This window comes from Rhododendron vialii, chromosome 2a (genome assembly GCF_030253575.1).
Source record: "Rhododendron vialii isolate Sample 1 chromosome 2a, ASM3025357v1".
Lineage (NCBI taxonomy): Eukaryota > Viridiplantae > Streptophyta > Magnoliopsida > Ericales > Ericaceae > Rhododendron > Rhododendron vialii.
In genome coordinates, this window is record NC_080558.1 from 20,555,693 (window position 1) to 20,580,787 (window position 25,095).

At 39.3% G+C, this 25,095-nt stretch overlaps 2 protein-coding genes across 3 annotated transcripts; one reads left to right on the top strand and one right to left on the bottom strand.

Annotated features, from left to right (window-relative positions):
* Positions 1–3,519: 3,519 nt before the first annotated feature.
* LOC131316474 (stem-specific protein TSJT1-like) lies at positions 3,520–5,497 on the top strand. Its single transcript, XM_058345854.1, has 2 exons — positions 3,520–3,791; positions 5,114–5,497. The coding sequence occupies exons 1-2, from the start codon at positions 3,577–3,579 to the stop codon at positions 5,286–5,288; spliced, it is 390 nt and encodes a 129-aa protein (XP_058201837.1). The 5' UTR covers positions 3,520–3,576; the 3' UTR covers positions 5,289–5,497.
* Positions 5,498–10,014: 4,517 nt separating this feature from the next.
* On the bottom strand, positions 10,015–22,778 carry LOC131314560 (DNA-directed RNA polymerase II subunit RPB2). 2 transcript variants are annotated; one of them, XM_058343309.1, is made up of 26 exons: positions 22,259–22,769; positions 18,136–18,357; positions 17,758–18,048; positions 17,445–17,642; positions 16,804–16,868; positions 16,623–16,709; positions 16,417–16,537; positions 16,271–16,315; positions 16,042–16,179; positions 15,776–15,848; positions 15,565–15,641; positions 15,359–15,466; positions 15,126–15,242; positions 14,790–14,945; positions 14,576–14,680; positions 14,013–14,138; positions 13,849–13,926; positions 13,655–13,750; positions 13,455–13,570; positions 13,282–13,351; positions 13,139–13,192; positions 12,904–13,047; positions 12,070–12,369; positions 10,953–11,375; positions 10,691–10,837; positions 10,015–10,403 (listed from the first exon to the last, which is right to left on the bottom strand). In XM_058343309.1, exons 1-25 carry the CDS (start codon positions 22,502–22,504, stop codon positions 10,724–10,726), a joined length of 3,570 nt encoding a protein of 1,189 aa, XP_058199292.1. In that variant the 5' UTR covers positions 22,505–22,769; the 3' UTR covers positions 10,015–10,403; positions 10,691–10,723. The 2 variants fall into 2 exon arrangements, with proteins under 2 accessions (XP_058199292.1, XP_058199283.1); XM_058343300.1 differs by having other exon boundaries at positions 10,015–10,837; positions 22,259–22,778.
* Positions 22,779–25,095: the final 2,317 nt, after the last annotated feature.

The window sequence follows — 25,095 nt, forward strand, 5'->3', positions numbered from 1 at the left end:
AGCAAAGCTTGGTGGCCGAAGTGTCTGAGTGATGAAAATAATAACGGTTTGACGGGTCAAGCAGATTAGAACTAGAAATACTGCTATCTCCCATGGTTGGCTGGTATAGAAGACGAAAGGCGTCAGAAAAGTCAAAAACTGAATCTAGTTTTGATTCGAATCGATTGTTCAATCGGTTGTTGATAAAATGATGGGATGATATGAAAGTGGTGATTTAATGGTTGTTACAGAATGCTAAAAAGGGATTGATGGAGAAAAAATAACCACGGTGGTCAAGGAAAAAAATAGCTACGTATAGAACCCTCGCTCTGATACCATGTTGAATTTAGGAGAACGAAATATTAAGAGAATACTGGTTTATTTCTGAATGAATACTTTACAAAGATACGAAGCTCTTTAAATACATACAGAGAAACTAAACTAGGAAAGAATAAATATACAATATTCCTATGCTACAATCAAGGATCTCCAGTCAATCAATTAGGCAACCAATCAACCGGGTTTTCCTCCAACACTCCCCCTCAAGTTGGAGAGTGAATATCATGAAGTCCCAACTTGCCACTTAAATATTGAAATTGTTCCTCTCCTAAAGATTTGGTGAAGATGTCTGCAAGTTGAGATTTTGACTGAACATAGGATGGGGCAATTACTCCAGCTTGCAATTTTTCCCGAACAATGTGGCAATCAATCTCTATATGTTTTATGCATTTGTGAAAAACGGGATTTTTGGCAATGTGGTGAGCTGCCTGGTTGTCACAAAATAAGGATGCTGGCTGGCTTTGTGGAACTTTGAGATCTTCCAAAATGTATCGTATCCATGTAATTTCTAAACATGTTGCAGCCATGGGTCGATATTCGGCTGTATTGGAAGAACGAACCACATTGGTTTGCTTCTTTGATTTCCAAGAAATCAAAGAATTTCCTAGAAATACACAGAATCCTGTAATTGATCGTCGAGTTGTCTCACAACCTACCCAATCTGAATCGCAATAAGCGTTTAACGTAGGATCATTGAACAAAGGAAAGAATAATCCTTGACCAGGATTCCCTTTAATGAAACGTAAAACTCTTAGAGCAGCTTCCCAATGTGGTTTTCGAGGATCCTACATAAATTTACTTAGGATTTGCACAGAGTATACTAAGTCTGGCCTTGTTACTGTTAGGTAAATCAATCTCCCAATCAATCTTCTGTATTTGGTTGGATCATGTAATGGATCGCCATCATCGGGATTCAATTTCAAATATGCCTCAATTGGGAAAGAATTAGGACGAGATCCTAATAATCCCACATCATTCAGAATATCCAATGCATATTTCCGTTGAGAAATGAAAATTTCTTTTTTGGATTGGGAGACTTCAATACCGAGGAAATATTTGAGATTGCCAAGATCTTTGATGTGAAATTGTTGCAAGAGGAAGTCTTTGGGAGACTTGATTGCCTGTTTAATATTGCCGGTGACAATAATGTTGTCCACATAAATAAGTACAGCAGTAAATGTGTTACTTTCGGATTTGATAAATAGAGAATAGTCGGCCTTTGATTGAGTGAAACCAGCCTTTTGAATAGCACAAGAAAATGTGGCAAACCAATTACGGGAAGCTTGCTTCAAACCATATAATGACTTATTGAGCCGACATACCAGATTCTCCCTCTGTCGGCGAAGACCAGAGGGAAGGTCCATATAAACAACCTCATCAAGATCGCCTTGCAGAAAGACATTATGAACATCCATTTGGTGGAGGATCCAATTGCAAGAAGCAGCCACCGCTAAGAGATAGCGCACAGCGGTCAGCTTTACAGTGGGAGAGAAAGTCTCTAAATAATAAACTCCTTCAATTTGAGTGTAACATTTAGCAACGAGGCTGGCCTTGTAACGTTCAATAGACCCATCTGAATTGTACTTGATCTTGTAAACCCATTTGCAGCCAATGGGCTTATGACCAACAGGTAAGGGAACGAGAAACCAAGTATTATTGCGAGCAAGGGCATCAAGTTCAGCTTGCATAGCATCCCTCCATTTTGGGTCAAGAATTGCCTGATCATAGTTAGTGGGCTCACGAAGACCAGAAATAGAAGCAAGAAAAAAATAATGGGCAGGAGAAATACGGGAATAAGAGAGAGAGTTAGAAAGAGGGTGCCTTGTACCTCGGGTTGGACATGGCGATGGAATGGATGATGGTGGGGAAGCAATATAGGCAAAAGGCATTTGATAGTCGGCATGCCACGCAGGTCGGGCGCGAGGTCGGGTTGAGTGGCGAGGAGCATTAGGTGATGTGGAAGTAGTAACAGAAGGTCATGGGTCTGGTAGAATTGGTTGAGTGATTGGTGGTGGAATGTGGGTAGACGAATCGGTTAAGGAATCTGTTGGCGGATTGGTGGGGTTGGGTGGAGTAACTGGGGTAGTTGAATCGGTTGGGTAATCGGTTGGTCTATCGTGGGTAAGTGGGGTAGTAGAATTGGGTAAATGTGTGGTGTAGTTAAGGTCGGGGGCAGGTGTAGGAATGTGGTGAAAATCAGGAAAAGATGTTCCTTTAGAGGGAAAGATATACTCATGAAAACGGATATCCCTACTTACCAAAAATTTGTGGGAATCTAAATTTAACAATTTGTAACCTTTTTGCCCTATAGGATAGCCCAAAAAACCGCAACGCCTAGCACGAGGAGCAAATTTAGAAACAAGTTTGACAATAGTAACATAACATAAACTTCCAAAAACACGAAGGTGGTCATAAGTTGGTGGACCAACCATACAAGCGCTCAAAAGGTGTAATGTTGGCTTCGATGGACGGCAGAGCGGCTACACCGGCAGTTGAGTCCCCGACCATCCGGCCCATAAACAAGGGCGTGGTCCACAGAATCTGCGCGGGACAAGTGATACTCGACCTCTCGTTGGCTGTCAAGGAGCTGGTCGAGAACAGCTTGGACGCCGGTGCCACCAGCATCGAGATCGCCTTGAGAGAATACGAGAGGAATCGTTCCAGGTCATCGATAACGGTTGCGGCATTTCACTCAACAATTTCAAGGTACTTTAGCATTACAATAAGTAGAAGTGATCAACTAGCCAAGCAGTTAGTTGTTCAAGCTTGGTTTCAAAACCTAACGAGCTGAAACGAACTTCAAACATGTTCAAGCTTATATTACCCAAGTTTGGGTGGCTTAGATGAATGATGTGGGACAAAGTCTAACAGGGTCAAATTGAATTTCTGATGAAAAAAAAAAAAGAGGAGCCAAACTGTTCTACAACCCCCGCCGCGCGCTTTCACCGCTTCTCAATCTCACAGTCCGTCTCGGCAATTAAAATCCGGACCGTTCAAAACACTTTTGGACGGTGAAATTGAGTGCGATGGGAGAGGGGTGAAAAGGAGCGGTTGGCGTAGACTTCTCATATGACAGGTCAACACATTACACGTACCATACCCGTGGAGCTGCCACATGCACTGATGCACAACAACAATCACCATCTCTGCTTTCAGTTGTAGTAAACAAATTTAATTGATTAGCATGGGATTCTTGTCTTGACACTTCTAGTAGTATTCAGTTTAATCCCTTGCAAGTTTTTTCGCTTTGGCCGCAAAATGTTGGCAGTGTTTGAGAAATCAATCGGAAACCCGCGGGAGGAGCTGAGGCTTCCTTTGAAGGGAAAGATGCCGCTGCTGGGGGGTTCGAAAACCGGAGAGGAGATTGTGGAGATATTCCGGTCTTGGCGGTTGGATTCGACCTTGCAGAGCCTTCCAAATGGGAGCTCCAACATGGTTTTGTCACATGAGGATGAATGTACTCTGCATCCACGGTACTTTTGGAACCCTTAGCTGGTTCTTCCATTTTGGGCTGATTTGAGATTGTTTTTTCCACTATTCTGTCATGCATCATTGGACTCGGAGGTTGTTTGTCGAAGCCATTGTTCTTGTAGAATTCAAAATCCCTTTTCAAGCTAATTTTCCTCCAAACGCATAAGCAGAAAATGTAGAAAAAAAAACTTTGACAAACAGCTCGATTGTTGTACACCCTTTGTTTGACGGGACTAATATTGAAAGAACATACCACACGTCTTTCTGAATAAGTGGCGATGACATTAATAATAGCACACTCCCTATGGTAGATCTCTAAATACGGGTTCAAAAAATTTGAAGCAAACATCGAATATATTGTTACCTTGGATATATAATTCAATCTGATGCTTATATTTAGTCATGTAAATGGATTTGTCGGCTATATGGGGTCAGCATCTACCCTGTACTCGAGACGCCCCTGCTGGCGCGGGGCAAGCGTATTGGGAGGACTAACCGCCTTCATCCGTCGGTGTTGTATGGGCAGTATTGCGAAGCCCCTTATGTCCGCCTGCCGCTAAGTGCAAGGCTCTGCACTGCCCTTCAAATATTATGTTGCGTCTTCCCCTAATAGTAATTGCTTTTAAGTGAGTTAGTTAGCACCTGATCCAACATGACCCATATAGTAATTTAAACTGCTATCTGCCTCCACCTTTCTACATTGAGTTTGAGTCGCGAAAAAAATCAGTTTATAACCAACCCAACAACCACCGATGGTGGTAGCCCAGTTGGCAAGGTTCACTACTCTCCTCAACAGAGACCTGAGTTCGAGCCACAGCTAGTGGGGGAGCTTATGCCAACCGTGTACCTAGGTGGTGTTATGGTGACGGCCTGTTCTCACAGACAGTAGCTATGGCTTAAACTGGACATTCTACAGCGGGTAGGGAGCCTCTATGATTACGCCCAAGGGTGGTTGCTACCTGGTTGCCCCCTCCCACCCTTTTTGAAGATTAAAACAAAAAAACAACCCAACAATCTAGGAATTGGTACTGATCAAAAAAAAAAAAAAAAAAATCTAGGAATTGGTACGGCACCTGAAAATCAACAGAGCTCTTGCCATTTTGAAAGCAAATGTCCCTTCTGGCAAAAGTGGAGAACTTCTGCTTGAATGAGTAAAAATATACTACAAACTAGCTAAATTTATGAAAGAAACTTCATGCATAGTCTGCTAACTCATTGGAAACAAACAAGTCCCACTAAGGTAGTTGGAAATTGATATACATATATGTATGTTCTAATGGCATAACCTTAAATATAATGAAGTTATCTTCCCTGTTTGTGTTAGGTCTATCGTCGTGGTGGACAATGTGTCCTGTATCTTTGTTGGACTCTTAGAGAACATGTGCGAGTTGAGAAGACACTACGGCCTCTCAAGACGGGCTACAGAAGCAATGGTAGTAGTCGAAGCTTACAAAGTCCTAAGAGATCGGGCACCCTACCCTCCCGATCAAGTGATATAAGACCTCCAAGGCAGATTCGCCTTCGTTTTGTTCGATTCTAGAGCCGTTACTCTTCTTCTAGCCAGGTTGAGTTCACACACTACTCCCAAGTACCTAATTTGCACTCAAAGTTGGCTTTTTTTTGACAAGACATATAGCGAGTATGCTTGGCTCTGTTAGTAAAAATTGCATTGCTTGAAGTTTTGGTCTTCGACGTTGTTGCCAATTGTGGTAGGATCAGGACGGAGGTGTCCCGCTTCAATGGGCAACGGCGGGGGATGGGTCGTTGGTCTGTTCTGATGACCGAGAATCATAGCTGAGGTTCGTTGAAAATGCTATTCACCGTTTATCCAGGTTTGTTCTGTTTTCCACACACATATTTCTAGTTTATTGGGATTGTGATTGTGATTTTGACACTTCAAAAATTGATGGAGGGACTCCAAAATTGAACTGTGTTGATACACAAAATGACGTTGTTTTGGAGCCCCTCCATCAATTCCCCTACCGCAACGCTCAATCTCACCGTCTGTCTCGACAATTAATGTTATGAATTTTAAAAAACTCTTTTAGGGTCCAGACTGTCCAAAACACTTTTGGATGGTAAGTTTGAGAGTGGTTGAAGGGGCGGTGGGGGTGCTATGATGGTTAGTAGTAGTACTTAGTGTTCGTCATGAATTATTAAAGTTTTGGTCAAAGTACGTAAAACCCTGACCTCTTCCAAACAAAACAATATGGTTCTACACGAACAAAAGAAGATGTTTTTGAGGTTAACACTAGTTTCACAACAAAATTAAAAACCCATTTCTTTAGGAAACACAAATGAGATGTTTTCCAATTTAAAATTATTTTTGCAAAAAAAAAAAAGGAAATTAAATACTACGATACGAGTTTACTTTTGAACAAAAGCGAAAACAGAGAAAGTGAGAACGAAGAAACAAAGAGGGAAAAAAAATTAAAAAACGAAGTAGGGGATTACAACGAAAATGCAAATGCTGAAAGTGATTTCTGTGAACGTTTTCGTAGGGTGCATATTCATGAACATGAATGCACTGATTAGCTTCGATCATCCTCTTAACAAGGTGAGAGCAATTGTGCGCGAAGACGAGGAAGGAAACATTTGTGGTGTGATATTTCAAGTGGATTTGTTCACCAGACTCCGCAGCATCCCTCATTCAGGTAGCGCTGCGAATTGGGCAGGTGTCACTGCTGTTGAGGGTGAGTAAAAGAGCTTTTTTCTAGTTTAGGGATCTTCTGGGTAAGAAATGAAGAACTCTTTCATAATCAAATGTGATAATGAGGGAACAAAAAATGTTGGTTTTTTTTTAGAAATAGTGGTTCTTTGAATTTGAAGAGATTGTGTGTGCCGAAATCTCAAGAAGGGGTTAACGATATGGTCCGTTCCATAGATATATCTCCAGAAAAAAAAACATGCTGATTTCGCGTCTAGTAAACTTGACTGGACTTGTCAAATACAGACTACAAGAATCACTTATTTCGTTTTTCACCAAAAAATCTAAGGCACACTGCCGACGTACTCTTTCTTGAGAGAGATCAAGCCCAAACGTCGTTCTGTTATCTTATTTGATGATTAGCTTGTGCCAATAAAGGCTACATCGACGTGCAAAATGATAACCATGAGAGAGAGAGAGAGACTAAAACTACCCACACACAAGCTTATTTTTAGTTTTAGTTTTTGCTTTTGTAGACTTGCTCCCCCTTAATACCCTAGAAATTGAGATACAAGACCAATGGAAGTAACGGTTCGGACTTTTGCATGAGAGGGAAATGGGTGAGCATAGAAAGAGAACAATAACTCAAACTCACAAATTTTAACATATGTGTATTGACGGTCGACAGTTCGTATATCATGTTGGGATTTGTCCCACATTGGTTAATTATCTCCTCCAATACTAGTATATGAGTCTGGGCGGCCTCTCCACTCTTAGCTAATTGATTTGGAGTTGGATGCTTTAACATATCATACGAAGATTTTATGTTAGTAATGCGAGTAATGATCATATGTGAAGATATTATCAAAAAAAAAAAAAAAGCATATGTGAAGATGAATTGTTTCCAGAGCATGCTAGTCGGGTGAAAACTTCAATTGTTTTTATGTCTATTGTTCATTAAACACTACCGGCTCATTTTTTAGCGATTAAAGGAGATATAATACGAGGGGATATGATTGAGGGGAATTACTTTAAAAGGAAAAGTGGAAAATTACTTGGTTTGTTTCGTAGTGATGTGAGAGGTGGATAATTAGTAGAATAGTGTAAAATGGTGGATTTTGGCAATGTGGGGAGCCGGAAATAATTTGGACAAGTTAAGGTGTATATAATATAATTTGGCAAAGTTAACTCCCAGTAAAATGTGGGAACGATTATTTTTCTGAATTGTAAAAGTATATTTCATGAAATAAGGACAATTTGAATGATCAAAATTTTGCAGAAAGATTTTAGGAGTGAAAGTATAATCAGAATTCAAAAATCTCATCCAGAAGTAATTCTTGAATTCTACATTTTCTATTTGTTTTTGATAATGTATTTTAGCAGAATTCATTCCATAATCAGCTCTCAAACAGCGGAAATATATGAATGAATGCAATTGCAAAATGGATTAATGGGGTAGCCAAATATGAGGGCAATTTTGTAGGCCATCGCGGGGGTGTGCTCATCCAGATCTCACTTTGATGATTGAAACTGTTCATTTTGTACAGCTCTATTTGTTAGGAGATCAGGCAAGAATTCAACTCAATCTAACATCGGTAAGTCTTATCTAAATCAAATTCTTGACTTAAGAATTGAATATTTAGATAAAGCACTTTACCGGTACCTGATTGAGTTGAATTATGGCATGGTCTACCAACAAATATATTTACCGATACCTGATTGAGTTGAATTATGGCATGGTCTACCAACAAATATATCTAGACCAAATGATTGGTTTTGATATCAAGGTCAGATCCAGAATGAACACACTTTCGCGAGGTTGAGCAATATTCTAACAAGAAATTGAGTACACTTCCTTGTATGCCAAACACTTTGCCTTTGTTCAGTTTTCATTTTTGTTTTCACTTTCATTTTTGTTTTCAATCATTACTCCTATATCTCCCCAATCATTACCCGTATTTTTAATTATAACTTTAACTTTTTCTCTCTATATCTCTCCAATCCTTACATCTATCTTCCAATTATTACTCCTATTTCTCTCCACAATCATTAATCAAAACCATAACTCCTATCCGAACAAAGCTTTTGTGGGCCGCCCACCCAGAGCTCCGGTAAGTCTCACAGTGTATTTCATAAACCCCCACGCAAAAATGAGATTCGAGATCGGGAAATGGTGGAATTTGCCAGCGCCCAGTGGGTATCAAAGGAAGTGAAATAAAGTAAAAATAGAAGCGGCAAGAATAATTGTTGCTTTGCTTTCACTAAAGGAGAATGGTAAAGTAGTTTGTTTGCTTGCATAACAGAGATTCCCATAATGTAAAATATTGTCGAAGAATCTCATAATATAATCTAGTTTGTAAGATATGATTGTACTCTAGAATATATTCGAGCCTCAAAGTGGAAGACATGGGCATGTGCTAGCTGCAGGTGATGTAACTCTCCATGTTCTAGATGCCTCCCTTATGCTTATAAAAGGGAAGACCCGCGTTGTATTCTACTCAGACTTGTACAATAATATTCTTGTATGTGTCTAGTGATCCTTTCTCATCTGTGTGTTTATACTCTCTCCCGTGATTGCATTTGGCATTGAACTTTGAAAATGAGAATGTAGGGATTGTTATCTTGGGAAGGGATTTGGGGATGGTGCTACCCACCGTAATTAAAGAAGAAGTCCTTGTCAAGCGGGAGGCCAGGGGTATGAAAGACAATCTATCTTTGTGGCAGGTACTCTTTTCAAGCGGATCAAGAACTCAGGCAAAAGTACCTGAATACCTTTTGTTCTAGCTCTTCGACTCTAGACAAATTGCTCGTAGAATTAACCAATTGAGTTACGGGGAGCGATGCAGTTGCCTTCCTGGTTCTAGCAGCTAAGGCTGCTCGGCTTACTGCTCTTCCTTTTTGGGAGAATTGAGAATGAGAATGTAGGAGATTGTTTGTCTTTGGTAGTGACACTGCTATTAAAGGTGAAGACATTGTCAACCGTTCTGATCTATTGTGTTTGTTCCTGTAGGAAAGGCTATGGTATGTTGGGAGCGCCTATTGATGGATGAGGGTTTCTAAACGAACAGCAAATGCTGATGAACTTATCATATGTGCAAAAAATACCTAATCGAATGCCAACAGATAAATGAACAAATAATAATTTCTTGTAAAAGCTATGACAACTATGAATTCAAACGCGAGTCAGAAAAAATAAAAGAACTATGAATTCAAACTTAAACCTTTTATTTTCCAAAATACTAGTATAAAGTACAATTTGCACTTATGTTTAAATAAGGCAATCTTTTGCACAGATGTTATATTCTGCAGTCTGGACAGTTCAAATCACCGGATATGAGTGTCCTGGGTGGATCCATAGAGCGGGAGTCTCAGAAAAGTACAACAGACAATGGAGGCGAACGCAGACCCAAATTCAACATAGAAGAAACTTAGCAGTCACCAGTAAACCGCCATATCAGTATGCCAAGGAGCAATTCACCATCAAGTAATTACTCCACCGCCCACCAAAGAAAGCGAAAAGTTTGAAAAGGACAGCAGGGCAAGAAAAAGTTTTTAACGGAGAAGAAACTTTGAAAACAGAAGCAGCAAAATGTTGGAACTTGCACATAAAACAATTTTCATGTGTCCCAAATTGGAAACCAAATTGTCATCTGCAGCATACACCAATTACAAACCATCTAGCTAACACAACTACAACTTGGAAGTCCAGAAAATATTTTCGCAAAAGTACATAAATTATGTTCTCTCCATTTTTCTACTTCCCTGTGGCAAAAACTGAACACATTCGTGTATCCGCCTATATGACGCCAAATATGAACACTAAATTCCTCCAAACAGATTTGATTCTTCAATTCCCTCGAAAGGCTGAAGGCTTGAAGACAGTAGCAGCACCAGTCCTTCAAAAACTCCTTGGAGGCTCTCTAAAAAACAAAGGAAGTAGCATCCAAATGAAGTTTCCACTCATAGTCCTGAAAAGTGTATAACAAGCCGCCGGATTCATGCTTTTCATCCATCAACAATGTGATCAGAAATGCCATATCTTGAAAAAGAATACCGAGAATTAGTACAAATACAGATTTGATTTTGGTGTTGAGTATCTAGCTACTTTTTAGGAGCGTAACATTTTTGTGGAAATATGGGTAACAAATCCCTGTCAGGTACCGTAAGAAGTTTGTACAATAGAGCAAGCACAAAGGCACCTCGTACGCAAATATGCAATAACTTCAGAGGTGCCAAAGTAATAACATACTACTCCTTTTGGTCTTCAGCCAGCTTAGGTTTTCAGGCTTATTTCTTCTTTTTGTCTTTGGCTTGTTTAACATCCTTTGTGAGCATTCTTGGAGCTATAGCCATAGACATTAGCTCTTGGAACAGCAGCTTACAGGCATAAGGAATGTGAACCTGCATATCCAGTTACCAAAACCCAAAACGGAAACACTATTTAGATCAGAGAGAGAGAGAGAGAGAGAAGAGAAGAGAAAAAAAGAAAAGAAAAGTTGGAGAGATGGATTTTCACCTGAACAATGTCGGTTTTGTTCTTGCAACCTCTGCACTCGAAAGAATTCTTCTTTAGGTTTGCAATAGCTATCAACCCACAACGCTCACATACGTGAATCCTATATGCGTCACTTTGGTCGAATAACCTTTCTTTGAGAAAGTGAGCGGCACCATGCGCAATCATGCAGTCCCTTTCCATCTCACCAAACCGGAGCCCACCATCACGCGACCGTCCCTCAGCGGGCTGTCTTGTAAGGATCTGAACGGGCCCTCGTCCACGTGAATGGATCTTGTCATCAACCATGTGCTTCAGTCTTTGGTAGTATGTGGGACCCAGGAATATCATAGATGTTAGGCGGCGCCCTGTGTGACCATTGTACATGGTCTCGAACCCACGCATTTGGTACCCACATTTATGAAGAGCCTTGCTGATGTTGTCCACCTGGGGTATTAGGTACAAAGGAAATGTGGCATATGTCAAACTTACATATTTGCAAGCAATTCCAACTCAATTGAATTGGTCTTGGACAACAGAGAGATGAACAGTAGAGTTTTCTTCAAAGATGTCAAGCACTAGCTGCTCCATAGAACTCTAATTTACTATGAAACTGTCATGCATGATCTCTCTAGTCTAGTACACAGGTATAGTCCAGTCTAGTAGATGGCGAGTCTGTTCAAACAGTTTCTTGTCTAGCTAGTCTATTCTAGTGTGAACAGTAATGTTTAGGGGTTGTTTGGAACTTAAAAAAGGAAGAGAAAAGGAAAGGAACATATGTTTTCAATTTTCCTTCTTTCAAGGTAATTATTTTACACACCCTCCTTTCTTTTCCTTTTTCCTTCGTCATTTCAAGTTACCTTACTATTTCCTTAACTATTTCTTTTCAGATCAAACGACGAAAAGTAATTTTCCATCTCACTTCCTTTCTTTTTACTACAATACCAAACAGAGAAAAAGTTATATAAAATTTCTTTCCCATTTACTTTCCAATCCTTTCTATTTCTGATCCAACTTCCACTTACAGACTAAAACACCGTTTATATAGGTTAATATCGCACTTTTTTCCTGATCATAAATACATTGATAATACTTCATCTCAATCAATATCACAGGAACTAAAGATCACAAAGCAACTCACCGTGACATCTGTAAAAGGAGTCGCATCCCCTTCCTTCCCCATATGAGCTGCAACCTTACCCATGATACACTCAATGAGCTGCCCAATTGTCATTCGAGAGGGAATAGCATGGGGATTCACAATAATGTCGGGTGTGATCCCTTCCATGGTCCATGGCATGTCTTCTTGCGTATATGTCATGCCAACTGTTCCCTTCTGTCCGTGCCTACTGCTAAACTTGTCCCCAATCTGTGGTATCCTAACTGATCTCACCCTTACTTTAACAAACCTCAACCCATCCGCATTTGTTGTCAGTAAAACCTACAAAAGTTCCATAACAAAAGATGATAACACACAAATAGAATCAATAGTTCAATACTGAAAGTCAACAGAAACATAATACAAATCTATTTATTTTAGTCATTTGATATGACAGAATCATTCAGATTCTTACATCAATCAGCTTCCATAGAATATAAAACAGTATCCTCAAAAAGTCAAAAATAAATAAAGCATACAATATCTCATTTTGTTCCCATCAAACCAAAAAAAATAAAAAATTGTTCTTATCAAACAGCCGAAACGTTTTTGCATCTTAGGACACCAAAAGCAAACACTAGAGGAATCCAAAAATTCCCGTGTTTCCAGTCATACCCCGAACCATGTCTAAATGCTACGAAACATTCCGAAACAATGATTAGTTGACACCTCTTGGTGATATCCAACGGGACATTTCATTTATTCAAATTCTCGACATTTCCATTATGCTCTGGCTCCATTTTCAAAATGTTTCCTTCTCCTTGCTAACTAAAACAATACACCTAAACAAAATTTTGATTCTTGAATGAGGCTTACTTGATCCACCATCCCGGTTTCACTGTGGCGCAAGCTCGTACTATGATCACGCCTGGTGTAACGTGCAGCAGGACCCTGAGCTTCATCCTGAGCAATTGGAGTAGTTTTGCCGATAACTACATCTTCCCCTGAAACTCTTGTACCCTACGATACGATCACACCTCAATATCAGGAAATTTCACCCCATACGGAGCACAGAGAGCATTGTAAAAACAGAAAAGTTCCAGATACTCACTGGAGGCGCAAGACCATCATCATCCAATTTATCATAAGAACCATGTCGCATCCCCTATAAACCAATTCGAGTCAGATGGTAATTATCCAAAAGCGTGAAAACAAAAGAAAGAAAAGCCATATACAAAGGTCAGTAGCACTAACCATGGTATTGGCTCTATCTGGACGGCCGAAATCCTCCTTAACAAGTGTCCCCATCTTCTTCTCCTCATCTCTATTAAAGAAAGATGGTTAATCCTACAATTCCTCTGGAAAACATTGGGCTCCTAATGGAGGCAAATTTTCACAAATAAAACAACAATAATGACTTCGATTACCTATAAGAACGGAAGAAAAGCGATCGAAAGAATCCACGATCTATTGACGACTGGTTCATAATAACCGAATCTTCTTGATTATATCCAGAATAGCAGGCAATGGCAACAATGGCATTCTAGAGCAGATTAACAAACATAAATTTGTGAGACGAACCACCGGAATGAGGAAGAAAGCAAGTAATGCATGATCAGGTACTTACAATGCCAGCAGGAAGCTGCCTGAAGTGAAGGTGCTCCATGGCCCGAGTAGTAACAAGAGGCTTCTGAGGGTAGTACAGCACATAAGCCAACGTATCCTGAAAAAATTAGCTAACTATTAACATCATGAATCCAAAAAGACAAAAACAGATGTATTCAACTAACAATAGTAAGGGGAGGGGATTGAATTCCATACCATCCGAAATTGGTAGTTGGTGACATAAATACCCATGGCCTGCTTACCCATTGCTGACTGATACGTATTACGAGGGGACTGAATGAGCAAACAACAAATGAGTTAGATAGTAAATCAAAACCTTTAGAAGGAAATAGTCACTGCCACTGACATGGTAAACTTACTTGGTTATGGTCTGGAAATGGTATAATTGAAGCACAAACACCTAAAATCAGCGACGGGTGAATTTCACAGTGGGTATAAGTTTCAGAATAAGCCTCCTCTGGATTGAGTCTAGCAGAAACGAGATCCTAAGACAATTAATTACAAATTAGATTCCAACAAGTGCTTCATAGAAACTTCAGGAGCAGCTCAAGGAACAAAAATTCATTTCATTTCAATCGAAGCAGCCAAAAAGTTTCTGTTCCTAGGAGACTAGAAGGAAAGAGTGGAATCCCACAATCCCAATGTTTCCACCGACACATGTCAGTACCTACTGAAAAAACGTGTAGAAAGATACAGAAACTTGACCTGCTTCGAAACATCCAACAATAAATAGTCATGGGTACACAAATTCTTTTGATATTTCTTTTACATTCCAGCAACATTTTGGAAATGTTTCCGAAACAAGAAACATTACAAAAAGGTTGTCTGAAAGTTACTTCTTCCGAGCTATAGCCCAAGCCAAAACGAAATTCTGATCCTTGGAGTAGCTTCACCCAACCAAGACCATTATTTGGATACTCACATTAATAGTCATGGAAATCATAGTAGTCTCCTCTTCTTCTGTATCAATGTATTCTATGAATCCCTTCGCCACTAGATCATGCCAGCCACCATCTTCTGGTGTTTCCTGGAGGAAGTACAATGTATACCATCAATTTAAAAAACAATCAACATTCAAATAATTAAGGCAACAGTGATGCAGTGTAAAAATACGAGAAAAAATTCAACTACCATACCCTCTGTTGTAATGCTTGAATATCCTTCCTTTTTATAAGAAGCCTTTGTTTCTCCACGATGAACAAGGGACGACTGCAACGGCCATAATCGGTATATATCCGCAGTTCCTTTAAGCGGATATCTCTAACAACCCCAACTTCAGTATTGACATCAACCTGTGCAATTTAAAGCAGCAGTTTCAAATGAGGTATCGGAAGCTGAATCACAAAGAAACAGAATTGCTAGCAGGATATAACTTATCCTGGTAATGCTTCAACCGAATCAGAATAATATTTAGCTAAGGTTGCAGTCACTACTTGAAGCTGGCAAATGATGATAGTTTAATGCATGCTTACCCGTCTCCTCAGCCGTCTAAGCGTCCTCACCAACATATCTGGATCGCGATGAATACCAACCCAGCAACCATTGACAAAGATTTTTGTAGCTTGGGGAATAACCGCCGGAGATATTTCCTATATTCAGGCCAAAAGGTAAAAGAAGGGGACAAGGAAATAAAAACCTATAATTCCGTTCACACAACAAAGAAATGCTAATTTACCACACCCACAAAGAAGAAAGAATTGCTCACCTCAAAATTCTCAGTACCCCATTCTTCCAAGAATTCCAAAATAGGATATGCTGCTGATCCAACAGTTATATACACCATCAATGCAAGGTTCTTCACCAGACCGCATGCCTAATGTAACAGCCAGACCTTAGACATAGGTAGAAAATAAAGGAGACTATACAGCACATTATGTTGTGCAATTTGTCTCCATTAGGTACAACACTCACTTGTCCTTCAGGTGTTTCCGCAGGGCACATCATTCCCCACTGCGAATTGTGCAACTGTCGTGGTTTTGCCAATTTCCCTGGTAAGATGCACAGAGAAATAGATGAACTAGCAGAATGAAGAAGCTTTGTGCAATAATCTGTCTAATCATTGACCATATGTTTGTTTGTCTCGATGACAAATAACAAAACTGACAAAAGAAAGTAAGATTACCTTCACGCCCAATAGGAGAATTTAGTCTTCGTAAATGTGACAAAGTGGAGGCATACGTCAAGCGATTTAACACCTAAAACAATGCCACGATACAATTACTCAATAGTAGGATTTTTTAATGTCAAGAAATCAATTGTGCGAGCAGCGTATAACAACGGACAAGAATATCTACCAAGTCAGCTTATAACATGCATTTTCCAAACCAACCGGGAAAAAAGAAGAAGTTTTAGACTTGGCAAATTGAAATGAGAAGCAAGTGACAACACCTGTGAAACTCCAGCTCTGGTACCAGCCGCATTTGCCTGACCCCAGTTCCCAGTAGCAAGTGAGTACTTAAGGCCACTGGTAATCGTTTTTGCTTTAATTGCAAATTGAAGATTAACATCCTTCCCATTATCAACACACTGTTCGATGCACAAGAATATGAAAATACAGGCCCCAACGAATATCAGCAGTAACATATGCTACATATTGACTCCCTACGTGACAGCTAACCTTTTGGACGTAACCTCTGACATCTCTGGTTAGCTTTCTGAATAGCTGCAACGTGTTAAAAAACAAAAAAAACTTGTAGATTATAATTACAAACAAAAACCCAAAGTTTCACTAGTAGACCACCATAACATCTACTGCCTACAAACCATTCGAAACAGGCCACCGAGCAAAGGACCAGCAAGATCTAGTCTTTTATTCCCATAATGATCTCTATCATCCTCTGCCCTTCGCCCAAGTGCGCATAGCAGAAGCCGGTGAATAATATACCTGATAAAAGAGGAAACGCTTTTCAATTTGGAGGAATTTACAATCCAGCAAAAACATTTATGCATCTAGCATAAGTAGCACCAACCCAAAATAGTAAGCTTTCTTTGTCTCGCAATATTCTCCAACCCCAACATGTGGAAGCATTTCCTTTTGAAGGATCTCTTTGGCATACCTGAAAAGTAAATATGTAGAAGATTCTCCATGAAAGAGAGAGGAAGGATGTAACACTGTTAGTGATACATGCAAGACATGAAAATTAGACTGACTTAATCCTCTTTTCCTTAGTGACACCAACAGTGGCTCCTCGTTTCCCGATATAGTCCAGTGCAACCTACAATAGGAGAAGGAACTTCTTAGCAATCTAAGACTGAACTTTCAAGGGGCCATCTAAAAAGGCTGGGTGCAAAAACCGAGTGAAAACAGAAAAATTGCATATCTAAAGATCCAATTAGTATAGGATATGCAGTATAAGAAACAACTAGTATATGAGGATTTGAGACCCAACTAGTGATGGAGGAGGCAGAGCTGCTAAAGATCCATGCAATCATAAAATAAAAATCCGTTACAGCCTAACAAGTGAAATTCTGAAAAAGCAAAAATAACAACACATCAGCTGGCTTATTGCAAAAATAATGGAAGCTTGAACGTGTACATTTTTCATGACCAACATAGCGTAGAGTCGTAGACCAATTTAACAAAGGACAAGAAAAGGCATTAAGAGAAATGAGAACAATAAGTACTTTCTTTATAAGAAATAAGAAGAAAAAATAAGAACAAGTATTGAACTTAAAGAGTTCATTATACAAAAAAACAGAACCTTGTCACAAGCCTATTACAACAATTTACATTTCCTAAATACCGCAAATCATAATCAAGTACAGAAAACAATCATCCAAGGGAATGATACCTGCTGATTTTGTATGACAAATGCTTCCTCTAAAGAGGGTCGCAGCAACTCCATCATCTGAGTATCCGCAAAATCATAACATATATGTTCTAATATATCCTTATCGGCGACGAACCCTAATGCTCGAAACACGATAATAATAGGAATCTCTGTCCGGATGTACGGAAGGGTAGCACGAATATACTGGCCAGACGAGCCCTGCAGCCAAAGAAAAGGCAGAAAACAATAAGAAACTAAAAACACTATGAGCAACTTATTGCTATGAAAAGAATTCCTTCAATCAATACGTGTCAAACACGTGGAATGCCATTACCCCTTTGGCACTAGTTCGAGACAGCATCCGCACAAACATAGTACTGGGTGGCCTGTTTTGGGACTCTGCCATTGACCGGACTTCCGCCACGTAGGCATACTTATTCGGCTGCCTCTTCTTAAACACATAGACATGATTGGTGCTCATCTTCTCTTGAGCAATCAGAACCTTTTCACTCCCATTGATGATGAAGTACCCACCTTGATCATAAGGACACTCTCCAAGCTCAGTCAAATCTTTCTCTGAGTTCTGATACAATGTGCAGTAACTGGACCGGAGCATTATAGGAACCTTAAAACAAAAGGCAGAGAAAAGGGCAGAAGAGTCAATTTATGAACTATCAAGTCACTTCATCGATTTGGAGTTCAATTCTTATACCTTCCCAATGAAGACCTTCGTGAAATCCTGAGTTTCGGTAACTTCTTCACCATCATGACCTTTCTTTATGACCCTCTTTGTGACATCGACATACAAGGGAGCGGAGTATGTTAGATTTCTCAACCTCGCAGCCTTTGGAAACAGAGTCGCAGTTTCTCCATCCGACTCTGTCATCATAGGCTTACTCAAGTATATCTGACCAAAGCTGATCTTATAGATGGTCTGCATATAACTCAGAAGACATACACATTACAAACCAAAAGCAGACATTATTTATAACCAACACAAAAGAGAACTATAAAATTCCTGCAACTCTTCTCAACTGGATAATCAATTGTTCTAGTTGCATTTTGAATGGCATGCAAGATTATATTCTACTACTGCTTCAAGAGCGAAAACTACTTCTAAGATCCAAAGTCTAGTTTTTTTACTTTGAAAATCACACCAAACAACTGATAACAATAAGAAACCAAGCCTTTCCATATGTGAACCATTGCGGACAATTTTTTTAATTTCTATTAGAAGGACTTGACCTCGCTTAATAACGAATTTATCAAAGTTACTAATATACTCCGACCATTAAAGATGAATTTCCATGTAAACAACAAGTTAATACTTAAGTCGTACGTCTCTATGAAGAACTTCCTTTTATGAACACATCAAACAACCATACTAGCGACCAAATTACCCTTTCTTAACTACGAAAGAGATTACTTTCTTTTTATATCCAATTGTACAACGACTAGTAAGTATCATAAACATCACATGAACAATAACAAATAAAACTTTTTTACTATGTCAACCTTCTTTCTTCCTTAGGAATTGATAAAAGACTATAAACACCAGAAACGAAATGAGACAACAGACCAATATCATCAAGGAACTCGGGTGAGAAAAAAGGATTCTTTTGTGAAACAATTCTAACTTTTCATCTTAAGTAGCTATTGCAGCAGCTAATCAAAAGTTACAACATTTAACTCCGGCAGCAATCACGAAAGGGCAAATTTTCTGAGCTTGTTACTTCTGGGCTCTTTAAAGAGCTACCCATAAACCTAGAAATCTAAAAGAATTTATCCACGTTCCTAGAGAGTCGCCTTAAACTGCTTGAAACTCTGAAACCAATTAAACTATTTAAAACTCTATTTAGCAAGCAAACCCAAAAATTCAAGGGAAAAAAAAGGCCTGAACACAACTATCCCAAAGTATAACCACATAATTTTTTTTTTTTGATAAGTAAATAATTATATTGGAGAGAATGCGGGTATACAAAAGAGGCCATAGAAAAAAAGGCCCTATACACCTGTATGTGAGATAAACAATTCAAACCAATCTAGAAAATGATCAAGGGAAGGGTTACATTCTCCCTTGTCCCAACTATAAAAACCACTAACCACAAAACTTTTGATTTTAAATAAAGGCTTTTCTATTCCTTCAAAGCATCTCGAATTTCTCTCACGCCAGATAGTCCACATCAAAGAAAGTGGAATCATAACGACATAAAATGCTCCTACTTTTGCTTCCTATCAAAAGAACCTACAATGCCTACTCGTAAAACCCCAACACAATTTTATCTTCGTTCTCCACTGTCCAATTATAGCAACTAAACAATGACTGCTTACACCAAAAGAATAACCAATATTTCATATCCAGGTTGACCATCACTCCAACAATTTGCAAACTTGTGTTGTTCTTTGTAACCACCCACAAACCCTATACCAACAAAAGAGTAAGACCCAGTACCACATAACACTTTACTTCATGCTTCACTCAACCACATACCACTACCCCAGTCCCCACCAACCAATGTAAAGTAACTATGATAAATCTGTTATTCACAGTTCATTCAAGAAATTGGTGACTCCTCCTGCTGGTTTGTCGGATAAAAGACACATTGGATGATGGGTATCTCCATCTCAGCCTTTTAACTATCACAAAAACCAAAGAAACTAACGTACTATTGAAGTTTGTCCCACATCGGTTAATTATCTCCTCCAAAACTAGTTTATGAGCCTAGACGGCCTCTCCACTCAAGACCAATTATGCCAATCGGTCTTGAGTTGGATGCTTTAGCATGGTATCAAAGCTAGGGTTTCGGAAAATTTGTTCCCCCTTGTTTGTCCCATTAGGTTGTTGTGATCCATATGTTATAGATCGTTTGTTTACCCCTCCGCATGTAAGTCGGGGGTCGCACGTGTGGGGGAGTGTTGGATTTTGTCCCACATCGGTTAATTATCTCCTCCAAAACTAGTATACGAGCCTTTGGTCTTGAGTTGGATCCTTTAACACGTACAATAGAGACACAATAACCCAATAATAACATCATAGACTTGCTGAAAATTGTTGGGTCCAACTACATTCTTTGATGAAAATTACCACCACAGAGTTATTCTCACCCGAACAATGACTTTGCAAACACCCAACATCAATAGGTATTTCAAGTTCAGTCACTGCTTCCAATCATACCATATGATAACTTCAGTTACTACTCCAATCAAGTTATATCAAGATATTTTATAACTATCAGGCTGCAACAACCAATTGATGACACTGCTACCCACGGTTAGGTCATCCTTATTAAAAACCAACAAACAGCAGCGAAAAATCCAGTAGATGAAACTACAGATAAAATTTTCTGCACTTTACTGCTATCGAATCGATCATAAAATGCATAAAATATACAATTCTACAGCCCCATACATTCAATAACTGAATGTGGTTTTACATTAAGGGGTTTGACATTGTCATTCTAGAAGAATATCTAAAACCTGGATTGGACTCTTTCATAGGAGTTCAAACACTGAATTTTTGGATCTTTGTCAAGACGGAGTGGCAATGACTGCTTACAATAAGTGATTACTGATTAAAATCTTTCATGCTAGGACTGTAGTTATACCAGAAAGACTGTAGTTATACCAGAAACCAAATAAATCAATCTCTTCTACCTCTAATTGATCTATACAAAAACCTCTTCTTCTTTTTTTCTTTTTCTTTTTTTTTGATCGGCTATATTTTGTTGAAATTACCCCAAATCACATAATTCTAAACCATATCCACCCAAAAGGGGCCTATATGTTTGGTTTTCAAATTCACTGATGTTAATTACCAATTATTCAAATTTGTTTTTTGGTGTTTCCGGTTTTCAAACTAAAATCCACAAAATTAAGGTATAACAAGAAACCCAATAAAACCCTAGCCACCTGTACAAAAACCTCTTATATTTTGTTGAAATTACACCAAAATCCCATAATTTGAAAGCATAACTTCCCAGAAGGTAGCCAAATCCTATGTTCTTGAATTTGTTCCACGTTTTGGGTTTCGACCTAAAACCACAAACCCAAGTTATAAAAAGAAACTTAGTAAAACTCTAGTTTCAAAAGCCACACCTATACGAAAACATCTTACATTTCGTTGAGATTATATCAAATCCCTCAATTTCAAACCATCACTCTCCAAAAGGAAAGGGAGCCTAAATGCTTTTCCAACTGTTTTAACAGCTTAAAACTCATAATATGAAACGACATACGTCCATAGAGGGCCTAAATGATTTGTTATTTGAATTCACCTAATAGAACCCTAGTTTTATAATCCACCTACCTAAATTTATTTTATTTTTTTATAATTACATCAAAACACTTAGTTCGAAACATCTCTATGCAAAGGGGAGTTTAATACTATGTTTTTTAGAATTCATTCGATGTTACCAAACCAAAACCGAGCCTTGTGTCCCAATCAATTGAGGTCAGCTCCATGAATCCTGTTTTTCCACTGAGCTCTATCTAGGCCTACCTGTTTCACTATTCGATGTTAATTACCAATTTTCCAAATGTGTTTTAACGGTGTTATCTACCTAAAACCCATAGCTTAAAACCACAAAACCACCTCTATCCCAAAGGGGGCCTGAATGCTTTGCTTTCGAATCCATCCCATGTAAATTACCAAATTCACTGGAGGCTTGCCCGGTTGTTAACTTCAGGCCCTGAAATCAGTCTAGGTGCACGCTGGCCAGACTTCCATTTATCAAAAAAAAAAAAGTAAATTACCAATTTTTCTCAGACGTGCTTAAACTGGGTTTCTGTTTTGTACTAAAACCCATAAAAAACCAAGCTTTAACAAGACTCCCAACCTCAGCGAAATCGGACTGGTGGCCGGGGTTGTGCTGCGACTCGGGGCGAATCTCAATGTCGGCCGACTCGTCGACGATCTCCTGCATGGTGTTCTGGATGAACTCGTCGAAGGAATCGAGCTGCTGCCGCACCAGACCCTTCTCCTCGAAGTACGCGCTGATTACGGCCCAGGCGTCTTCCTGGGTGATCTCCTCTTCTTCGTCTTCCATCGTGGGGTCGTACTCTTCTTCTTCTTCGAAGTCCATTGCCGTGGAGTGTTTTCACTCGAGTTCGGACAAGGGTTTTTGGAGAGTCGAAAGAGGGTCAAGGAGGAGAGAGAGAGAGAGAGAGAGAGAGAGAGAGAGAGGGAGAAGGGGGTTGAAGTGTGTTTGACAAAGGACTGACGGAAGAGGGGCTTTACGGGAATTTTTGGGGAGGGCGGTGTTTCGGTTACGGTACAAAAATAAAGGTGTCGGACCGGCCGGTTCGATCGTACGGATGAACTTTTCTAACCCGCTTAAAATCGGATTCGGGAAAACTGATATACGGAGGGGCTGGGTATTGCTTTATAGAGGTTCGCTCTTCCTCCTGTTTGAAGTATCTACCGATGTGGGACTAAACGAAATATATTTGGTGCAAAATGCTAGTACTGCTTGTTGACATGTAAAGAAACACAAAGAACACATTCAACCTTTATGAAATGAATGGACAGCCATAACAGCAGATAGACTTTTCAAGTGGAAACACCATATCCTTCAAAACTCTTAGAAGTCAAGTAGTGAAACACACCATTACCAACACATTTGAAAAAAACTAAATTCACATTCACAGAAACTCTACTCCAATCAGGGCCGGCCTTGGGCATAAACCCACCAGGCGGGCCGCCTGGGGCCTCCCGTGTTTGGGCCAATAATAGGGCCCCAAAATACGGTATATGTTAAGTATTATGTATGTCAATTACTTTTCAAATGGGCTAACGTAGTCCGGTGGTAAGAACTCTGTCTTAGATTTGCAAGATTATGGGTTCGTTCTTGCAACTTTTAGTTTTAAAGTGAATAGTTTTTGAATTTGTGCAAAAAAATGTCCTCTAGTGAACTCAAACTCGAGACCATGGTGTCCAGAAGTTGATTTAAGAGCATGCTGCCACTAAACCACACGGTAATATTCGTTCTCATATCAAATAACTAATTTATATAAACAAGGTGAGAGGCCCCATTTTGAATCTTGCCTAGGGCCAAAAAAAACTCAGGGCCAGGGCTGACTCCAATCCACCATCAGAAAGTATCACATAACGAGGTGAGGCACGCCCACAAAGGGGTAGAGAACTCCCTGCCAGGGGCGGAGGTAGTATAGGGAGGGAGGTGGTACGTGCCACCCCTTTTTAGAAATGCCTTTAAAAAAATATTACAGAAAATACTCTAAATTAAAACTGTTGAAAAGTTTTCACAAATGGGTGCTACGGCGACCAGGCTAAGGCGTGCGGTATAACATTGATTCACACCCCTGGCAGTTAGAGTCTTTACGCAATTGCATGTTTGCCTTTTTAGAAAACTCCCCTAGGTTTGTAAATTTTTTCACTAACTGGAGATGAATGTGAACCAATTGGACTTAAATTTTTTTTTTTTTTATCGGCATTGGACATTAAATTTTTTTCCTACAAGTTTAGTATTTTTACTGCATGTTTATTTACGGATTATAGTGGATGTGAATTCACAAACATGCCAATTTACGAATTTGTACGAATGAGCTACAGATTACTCTTCCTTTTTCTACCAATCATGTGCTTTCAAAATCTAAACGGATCGAGCTGCTTGCTCTAACCGAAAGAGATGACCAAAGCAAAAATTCAATATATCTATAAATATGTATGTATTTATACATACAAACGCACCAAAAGCGACACAACATAACCAAAAAATAATACTAATAATAAGGGCCATGGCATACACCCCAATTTAGGAGTGTATGATAAGTACCCTGAAGGCTTGATCGCAAGGCCAATCTCTTAATCACCTAAGTCGTAGGCCTTGACTGCTAGGACAATTCCTTGGAATTTTGGTATTAAGTATGTTGATGGATGATTATTATGTGAAGATAGTTAACCTTAGAACCCTGGGGCTTCTTTTATTAATACTATTAATTATACCCTCTGCTCTGTAATGAAAATCTACCAAAACGATCCAATTTTTAAAAAATTGATAAAGCACTTCAATGCATAATTTCTTATATCTCCTGACACCAAAAGTAAGAACTAACTGAGATTTAATCCAAAAAATTTACATCATTTTGTAATCAACGCTGCTACAGGTACAACAACTGTTGTACGGCAGCCATGCACTTGCGCACGTCTCAGGTCTCGCAAAGATGATTGGAGCCGCTCATCTTGTTTAAAATACTTCGTTTGGGGTCCCTATAAAAAATCACCTCAATCCGATATCGAGAAGGGTGTTTACAAATCATCCAACTTTGCTCCAAAATTTAGCAAAGTTGGATGATTTGTAAACACTCTTCTTGATATCGGATTGAGGTGATTTTTTACAAGGACACCAAATGAAGTATTTTGAACAAGATGAGCGGCTCCGATCATCTTTGCAGAACCTGAGACGGGCGCAAAAGTGGTCTGTGCATGGTTGTTGTACCGCAGTTACTGTACTTGTATCTTTACTGTTTTGTAATAGACTATCTTTGTGGGACAATGGGAGGGAGAATATTTATTTTGAGTGCCACCTCCAAGATGGAATCCTGGCTCCGCCACTGTCCGCAAAAGGGAGGAAACACTCCACAAAGGAGATCACAACGAACCAGAAAAGAAAAATAGAGAAATAAAACCTCCGAACCTGCTGCCTTGGATTGAGCA